Raw genomic sequence first — 8,978 nt, 5'->3', positions numbered from 1 at the left:
TAATAGAGATGTTATCAAACTATATAGTACTTGCTGTACAATTAATGCAACATATTTATTAATGTGTTTTGTGTTGTTGTATTATTAAAAGGAAAATGATTAAATTTGTGATCAAATGAGAATTATATAGCAATTGTGCCTGAGGGCATATGGTAATTACAGCAAATGTTGACAAAGTTAGGTGAACCATGCACGCCCTCTATAAATAAACACCAAAACCAAATACAGGGTGGTAAGTATTACGTCTCATTTATTCATTCCCTTCTTAATTGCGTTTTGCCAAAAAGTTTGCTTGGTTTATGAAAAAGCACAAAGATGGTGATGACCCCATATCACGGCGGAATTGGAAGCACCACTTCTGCTACGGCAATAACGGCAGTCTCGCTGGTATTGACGCTGTTTTTGATTCTTGATTCTCCGGCAGCGATGGGGAACCCCGTGGTTGACTTTTCCAGCATAGAGGAGGCCGGCTATGGGGAGGAGAAGCTTTCCACTGTTCTGATTGATGGTACTGTCCTCTGTCATCCTTGTCTCTACGCTCAAAAGGCGGCGGCTCGTCACGATCGTCTCCGCCAGCCTCCGCCACAACCCATCTCAGGTGCGTTGCCGCCGTTAAAGTATATATCCTACAAGTTCTTTTCATTTTTTCTGCTAATATGGCCGTGTTTGTATTTGTTTACATATTTATCTAATTATCATATTCTAATAGTTTTACTTCCTATTTTTAAAAAAACTTTATCCAGTATAGTTTATAATGCGGAGTACCATTATATTGTGAAAATCCAATAGAAACCCATAAGCATGAGGTGAGGGGTTCGATCCCCATTCATTTGAATGGAGCAAACTATTTGATCAGTTACGCTGACAATCAGAACGGGGATTAGTCTTCTTGGCAGTCGATTGCAGGGATATCTTGAATAACTAAAAAAAAGTATGAAAATTCAATGGAACTAGTGATATTATTAATTTAGTAATTACAAGGTTTTTTGGTGGGAACAATCTATTCTCCTAAGTTTGAGCATAGGTGTGAGTAACTTAGACAAGTTTACCTTCTTGTGGTCATTTACGTACCATTACCTTCATATGGTCATTTACTGATCACTATGAAGCGCTTACTATTGCGTCAAAGAGCATCTCGCAACAAAGACACAACTTTATTTTTTTATAGATCCCTATAAGATGCATTTTCTAGAGGCAGGGAGTTGGACTTGATCCTTCACCGGCCTCCGCCCAACAATTCCCTAGCCCTCAATTGATGAACTTGACGGTTTAAGCCTCCGTCCAACAGACTTTATTTAGAATGCTCTTTCTTAAGGACAGTAAATTTTTTCGTAAATCAAAGAATATTATTATATATTTTTCACTTTTTACTTTATATTAACATGCCATGTTTGGATTGATTTAGATAAATAATTACGTAAGAGTATTTATTTTTTATTTTTCTTCCTTTAATAAAATTTAAACATATTGGGAGACTTTGATCATTAACCATTTTAATATATATATGCAGGGGCTTCCGTGGGTGTTTATTGCGGCGGCAGAAGAGGAGGGAGATGGCGGCGGTTATGGGCGCGGAACACGACGGACGAATACGGCGAGTTCCTTATAGATCTGCCTTCACATCTCCATGCAATTCCAAACCTACAAAATAATTGCTGGGTTAAGGTTCTTCATCTTCCAAGGGATTCAACCTGCAGCAGCCACCCATCTTTTACAAGGAAACGCAAAGGCATGAAGCTCACCGCAATCCGCGGCGACACCGGCCTCCGTACTTACACCGCCCACAACATACATATCAACGATAAAGCATGCACAAAATGATAACAAACAAGCGTATTATATATAGTGTCTTCTAGCTAGGTTTTAAACAATTACATACGACGATCGAGAGTTTTCAGTTTTGTACAAAATTGGCCACAGCGTTACTCATCTGGTTGGCGCTCCAGTCACAATGTTTGAGTTATTTACGTGCAGTGGTCTGGCTTCAACTTGAATTGCTAAGTTATATATTTATATAATATATAAATGAGTGGCGAGTATTTATCTTTTGAAATATACGTGTAGGGTTGTTAACGAACTGAATATAAATGAATTGTGGTTGTTTGTGTTCGTTTGTTAAAGTTTTTAGATTGTTTGTGTTCGTGTTTGTTTGTTAGGGTTTTTAAAAATCCTGTTCGTGTTCGTTTGTTAAGCGTTAATTAATGTTTGTTAACCTTCGCGAACACGTTCACGAACGTGTTCGTTAACATTAACGAACACATAACGAACGTGGTTAACATTAACGAACACGTTCATGAACATGTTCGTTAATGCTTAATAACCAAACATATGAACATGTTCATGATCACAATTCGTTCGTTAACGAGAAATAATATATGTTCACAAAAAATAACCAAACAAGTAACACAACTATAAAGAGAATACAAACAAATATTAAACGAACACAAACGAGCTTGTTCGCGAACATTATTAAACGAACACTAAACGAGCTTGTTCACAATTTCTTAGCAAACGAGCTTACAACTGTTATTCAGACTCCGTTCGTTTATAAATCGAGCTCTAAATTTTGTTTGTTAATTTGCTTAATAAACGAACGCTTACCGAACACGAACATGAGTAGTTTACGGAAAGCTCTGTTCGCTAACGCCCCTATATGTGTATTTGTGCACGAGAAATTATTATTATTAGTATTGTTAGGATGAAAAGCTTATCACTACATTAAAAGTTATATATATATATATATATATATATATATATATATATATATATATATATATATATATATATATATTTTAATACCGCCATCAATTCCCCATTCCTGCGCACCTGTTTGGCCTATAATACCACTTGTTAAAATCATTTACCACTACGCCAAAAGTTATAACTCACAGCGAAGACACAATTTTATATTTCATATATCATTACTATATTTTCGAGAGGCAAGGTACTGGACTTAACATTTCACCGGCCTCCGTCCAACAACCCCCTAACCACCAATTGTTGGACTTGACCCTTTATTGGCCTCCGCCCAACAATTATTATTATTATTATTATTATTATTATTATTATTATTATTATTATTATTATTTCTTTATATATCTCATGTTTGTTAATAATTGGTCTCATCACTTCAATATCATCTATGTGACACCCCGTAATCCAAATTCGATTAAGGGATTAATTAAGTAATTAATCCTAATTCAATTGGTAATTTAAATCCCTAAATTTCTGAAAATTCAATAGTCGGGGATTAGTAATTGACTAGTCAACCCAAAGTCAAAAGTTGTACCTTAAGCTTTGTGAGTTGTTCCCTTACACATTTCATCTTAGTAAGGGCAAATAAGACATTTCCTTGGCAATAGTCTTTCAAGCTAACCTAGGAAGACACATTTCATTTCTTCAAACACTCTCCAAGAGAAAAATCATAAGCTCTCTCTCTCTCTCTTCTCTCTAAAAGCTAGTTAGCTTTCTTTCCAAGCCACACCTAGGGCTACCAAGATCTTTCAAGTTTGCCTTCAAGATTCTACCTTTAATACTTTTGAGCATCTAGGAGGGTAAGATCTAAGATCCTCTTGTATTTTTAGTGTTTTCTAAGGTATATTTTTACAAAGGTGAAATCTTTATGTTGTTTAGGTGTGTTCTTGAAGTGGGTGTGGAAAGGGAACCTTGTTGAGAGCTTTGTGAAGTGTCTAAAGTGAAAGTTGAGTCTTCAAGAGGTAACTCATGCTTTACAAAATCTATTTTTCTTATCTATATGATAATTTCTTGGATTCTACATGTGATTTTGCTATGAAATGTGAGTGTTGATGCATTGTCTTGTGAAAATGCATATCTAGAGCTTGTTATTAGGGTTCTTATATGCCATTGCTTGGCTATTCCTTTGATTCAAGTCATTTTGTTGTATTGGGTGAGATTTGGCATGTTTTGGACTTGAATTTGAGCTTGGTGTTGAAAATCCTCGAAGGGATTATTTGGTGTACAGGTATGTACCCGCGGGCGGAACGGCGGGCAGTGGCCTACCCGCTGCCCCACCCGCGGGGAACAAGGCGTTGGAAATGGTGTTCCCGCGGGCGGAACCACGGGTGGGGGTCTACCCGTGAGTCCACCCGCGGGGAACAATGTTGGCTTGTTTGGGGATTTGTTCCCCGTGATTCTTTTGATTCGGTATTTGGTCTTTTGACTTCCCGATGTTTTTTGTGGAACTATTTGAGCGTCTCCTTGATGTTTCGTATGTCTAGAACTATATGGTAGGAATCCATGTAGGTTTTGGTGTCTTGAATCGTGCTAAGTGTTCAACATTGTGATTCGTTGAACCGTGATGAGTCTTGTGTGTTCTTCAGAACTACGTTTGGTAAGCATGCTAGTTCAGTGTTTAAATGCTAGCATGTGTGTTATTTGTACTTTCTTATTGTTGATGATGACTTGTGGTAATCATCGTTGTTGTTGGATTGTGATCCATTCCTTGATTGAGTATGGTTACATATTTTCGTTGTGATCCGTTGATTGATTCCTGTTGTGGTGTGGTGTGTGTGGCTGTACCTGGATTGCACGATTAATGGTATGGGACATTAGTCACCAAGGTACAGCAGTGGTCCTCGTGGTGGCCATGACGCGATTATGGAGTTTGTGACCTTTGTGTAAGGTTCACGTATTTCTTGGGTGGCATGTGTTGCCGTGTGTGTGATCGGTACCCTCGTGTACTATGAAATCGGTGGTCTTGTTGGTGGGGGACGACGGTCCCAGGAGGGAAAAGGTTGGACTTGGATGTACAGGGGTACTGGAGGTAATGGTTGGAACTAGACATAAGGTTGGGGGTAGCCATAAGGTTGGAACCGGGCATAAGGAAGGCATCTCAATTCGTGATGGGTGATGTCACGAAGGCTTATGAAGCCGTTGTTGTGTGTTTCTCTATTTGTGACGTGTGATGTCACAAAGGCATGTGTTGCCGATGGTTGTGTCCTTATTCTCTTGTGTTATGCATGTCGGGTGTTAATCTACTGTGTGATGGTAGATTATGCCTTGAGCCGTCCTTGTGTGTCGTTGTACTTCTTATTGTCTTGGGATGCGTTCCCTTATCTTTATTGTGAGTGCAAAGAGTCTCGTGTTTGACTTCTGCTCTTGGTTTTGAACTTATATATATATATATATATATATATATATATATATATATATATATATATATATATATATATATATATATATATATATATATATATATATATTCCGTTTCGCAAATGATTTTACATACGTATATCCTATCTATGTATGATATTTCACATGTATTAGTGGGTTACCAGCATTATTCGCTGAACGAGCGTCGTCCCATATTTTATATGTTTCTTTCAGGTGATGAGTAGACGAGAGCGCGGTCTATAACCTGTTAGCTTAGATCCCTTTATTTTGAGACGTTGTGGCCTGTGTGCCAAAGTTAGACATTAGTACTCCTGTTTCTGTATGAATTTAGATTGTGGCTTATGCAGATGTTTCGCCTGTGCGTTCACCTTTGGGTGGGCGTGGCATAGCACCCTTTATTTCCTATTTATATAATCCCTGTTTAGTCTTCCGCTGTGTATGATATTTTGGCAAGTTATCTGCATGTTTAAGGTTTAATTTAGCATGGAAATTAGGGTGTGTTACAATCTAGCCATCTAGGGTTCTTTGAATCATGTGATATTTGTGTTAGTATAGTTATTATTCCCATATTATTATTGTATATTATATGGTTGTATTTATGTGGTATTAGAATAGCTGACTTAGTTTAATCTATTAGTCAGGAGTAGTTAGAGTTTCATTCTAGATATAATTTGTAATTCCTATTGTTGTGTAACTGAATGAATCGACTTCTCTAATTTGGTATCAGTCAAGTTATCGATTCTCTCTCCACCTCCACTACAAAATTCCCCCTCTCACCGTTCACTCTCCGGCATGTCAATCAACTCATCGGAGCACACCGTCTCCGCCGTCAGCCGGTACGAATTCCCTCGCCGGTGCGCATCATTACGTATCGATGAAGCTTACGTCCAGAAACTTCCTTTTCTGGCGTACACAACTAATTCCATTCCTACGCGGCCAAGAGCTGCTTGGTTTCGTTGATGGCAGTATTCCGTGCCCACCAGAGACCATCATCGTCACTCTATCCTCTGGCGACTCCTCCACCATGATGCGACACCAGTACCCAATCCGGCTTACAACGCATGGGTGAAGCAGGATTAGTTGATCCTTTCGCTTCTTGTCTCCTCCATGTCGGATGAGGTGCTGTACTTGGCGCTCGGCCGGAACACCGCCGCGGATGTAACAACCCAAAATTTAATTTTATAAATTCGATTTTAAGAAATTCCGAAATAGCCATTTTTCACTCCGTAAAAATTTTTGCGATGAAATCAATGTTGAATAAATTATTTTGAGCCACTTTTAAGTAAATTCAACACCGGGGATTATTTTAAATCTAAAATCCTAAATTTTTGGGTACATTGCATACCAAATTTTCGATCCAAAAGTCAATCTGAGTGAAACCGGAAAGGAACCTGTGAAACCTGAACCAAGTGTTTTAATTAGAACTATCTTTTAGAAAATATATTTTTTTGACCCCAAGTTATTCAAAAATCATCTTTTTAGACTATGGTTCATGATGCAAGGTGAACCCTACAATTTTATTTTACATTTTTACCCCCAAACCCTAAGTATAAGAGATAACTTTTTCCCTTGTTGCTCTATTCATTCAAAAGGAATCAGCAGCTCTCATCTCTCATCTTTCTCTCGTGTCTTTCCCCTATCATCTTCATCTTCTTCATTTTTGGAGTTTCTTCTTCTTCCCAAGCTTAGGTTTCAAGACTAGGTAAGATATCTTCTCCCATTTCCTTTGGTTAGCTTATTTCTAAGATGAGATTATCTAAGCTAGATGTGTTTGTTTGTGTTGGTTGTTGCTTGAGAAATGGAGATGGTAAAGAAGAAGACCTAGCTTGAGGTTGGAGATGGAAGAATTCTTGAGGTTGAAGCTTGAGGTATAACCCATGGATTTCCAAATCTAGTATTTTGCACTAAGTTACGTGATTATTGTTCAAGTGTGTATATATGTATTTTGGGTGTTTAGAATGATGAAATGTAAGTTATTTGTGTCTGATCAGTGTCGTTAAGGGAAGGAAAACAGAGAGTAGCAGAAACCTTGTCTTGCAGCCAACGGGGCTTAGTAACGAATCTACAAGAGATCCGTTACCAAGGCCCGCCAGCCAACGGGGCTTAGTAACAGATCTACACGAGATCCATTACTATGGGTCGTCGTGCCTAGGGTAGCAACCTCTTTTCACTTTTATTTATGCTATGTTATGCTTTGGAAAAATTGTTTAAGGTGGGATTTGAACCCCTAACCCCTTGTTTAATAATCAAAACCTCTTCCACTTGAGCAACTGCAACCTTTAAGAAATTATTTTGGAGTATATATTATATTATTTGGGCTTGAAGGTTATATTTATATTTAAAAGTATTTTTATAGAAAATCATAAATATGTTGAGAAAGATTTGAATTACCAAAAGCTATGATTTGCCAAGAAAGCTCTATTTCAAGAATTATATATATGAGTATATATGTTTTGGGAAATGTTATACTTGATTTTGAGAATATATACATATATAACTATGTATGAGATATATATTTGATCACAAAGATATTTGAAACTTATTCTATTATTTTCCTAAAACTACTCAGTTAGTAACATCGTATATTACCTAAGAGTTTTTGATCTATAAAGTGTATAACCCCATGGTCCGTGTGTTACTCCCTGTGCAGTGGCTGGGCCCTTGCGGCTCAGCTACGTGTCATTTCGGACTAGGTGTTTGTGGCTCGGTACCTCGGGGTCGTCTTGACGCACGTTTGGGCTTTGATTTCATATAATTTGGATTAGAAATGAGCATGTTATAGTAGAATTTGTGATGAAATGCTTCACAGAATTGTTGTCTGAGTTCTCTGTTTTGGGATTTTGCTTGCCTTTGCCTTCCTGTTGATATTTGAGTAGTTGAATAGAGAAGTATACACACTTTGTGAATAAGAGTTGTTAGAAAAGCATGAGCCTAAATGTTTGGTTTTCGCTAGCAAAGCATGCCTAAAGTATTTACAATAAATTGTTGAAGTTCATTGCCAAGTTCATAATGTTGAGTATGTTTACTGTGAGTATATCTTTGAGTTCAAATAGCATGCTAACTACTTGCTAAGTGTATCTGAGAAGATTTTTTAAGTTATGAGTTGCAAGCATGATTTATTGAATTGTTGAGTTTCACAGCGAATAGAAAGTAGAAGCATGTGGTTACAGTAAATGCCATTTTGAGTATATCATGTTTTAAAAGTGCATAAGTGTCCAACGTGATCCTAAGTATTATTTTCCAAAAATCTCATTTCCAAGTAGAGCATCTTTATCTTGTCTTTTTGAGAATGAGTTGAGAAGTATGTGCATGTCTTTTGCATAAGTTAAATGTTGCATATATGAGATGCATGAGCGATATATCTATATATATCTATGGTGAGGAAAACCTTATTTTGGAGGACCCCGTTTGGACTACGTCCTCTCGGAAGAAAGAAATGGACATTGCGGTCCAAGTATATGTAACGTGGCGTATTTCCACGTTACGTGGTTGGAAAATGCCCGCCAGGCTTGGAATCCTGGTTACGGGGTGTGCACGCTAAAAGTTTGATACCTGATTCCACAGAGATGAGTTTAGAACCAAGAGAGTGGTTCGGTGGATGAGCGGGAGTATAGGTCGGCTGGAAGCCGTACCGGGATAGGTTCGTTCACGCTACGGTGAAGTTCCTACCTCATCCATTAGTAAAGAAAGCGAGTCATTGCGACTCTAAGAAAAGAAAGAAAGAAAGCAAGCGAGTCCTTGTGGCTCAAAGAGACCTCCACAGAAATGTATCTTTTTTTCAAACGAGTGTATAAGTATACTTATAGTATTGCACGAGATTGCACAACAAGAATGTTTGCACGAGA

The 8,978-nt window shown here is 37.8% G+C and overlaps 1 protein-coding gene and 1 long non-coding RNA gene across 3 annotated transcripts; both read left to right on the top strand.

Moving 5' to 3' along the window:
* The first annotated feature begins 238 nt into the window (after positions 1–238).
* On the top strand, positions 239–2,111 carry LOC109178864. 2 transcript variants are annotated; one of them, XM_019328417.1, is made up of 2 exons: positions 239–602; positions 1,515–2,111. In XM_019328417.1, the coding sequence occupies exons 1-2, from the start codon at positions 316–318 to the stop codon at positions 1,819–1,821; spliced, it is 594 nt and encodes a 197-aa protein (XP_019183962.1). In that variant the 5' UTR covers positions 239–315; the 3' UTR covers positions 1,822–2,111. The 2 variants fall into 2 exon arrangements, with proteins under 2 accessions (XP_019183962.1, XP_019183961.1); XM_019328416.1 differs by having other exon boundaries at positions 239–598; positions 1,511–2,106.
* Positions 2,112–6,801: 4,690 nt separating this feature from the next.
* LOC109178879 lies at positions 6,802–7,822 on the top strand. The gene is made up of 3 exons (XR_002053785.1): positions 6,802–6,835; positions 6,938–7,001; positions 7,784–7,822. It is a non-coding gene; the product is annotated as an uncharacterized LOC109178879 (long non-coding RNA).
* The last annotated feature ends 1,156 nt before the right edge of the window (positions 7,823–8,978 follow it).

Source organism: Ipomoea nil, unplaced genomic scaffold, assembly GCF_001879475.1.
Source record: "Ipomoea nil cultivar Tokyo-kokei standard unplaced genomic scaffold, Asagao_1.1 scaffold0873, whole genome shotgun sequence".
Lineage (NCBI taxonomy): Eukaryota > Viridiplantae > Streptophyta > Magnoliopsida > Solanales > Convolvulaceae > Ipomoea > Ipomoea nil.
The sequence above is the reverse complement of the archived record's forward strand: the minus strand, read 5'-3'. Positions and strand labels throughout refer to the sequence as shown.

Excerpts from the sequence above, each read along its gene's own strand:
- LOC109178864 (XM_019328417.1), top strand. The coding sequence starts at position 316 with ATGGTGATGACCCCATATCACGGCGGAATTGGAAGCACCACTTCTGCT. Across the intron at positions 603-1,514 it reads CCACAACCCATCTCAGGTGC|TTCCGTGGGTGTTTATTGCG; the intron begins GTTGCCGCCGTT and ends ATATGCAGGGGC.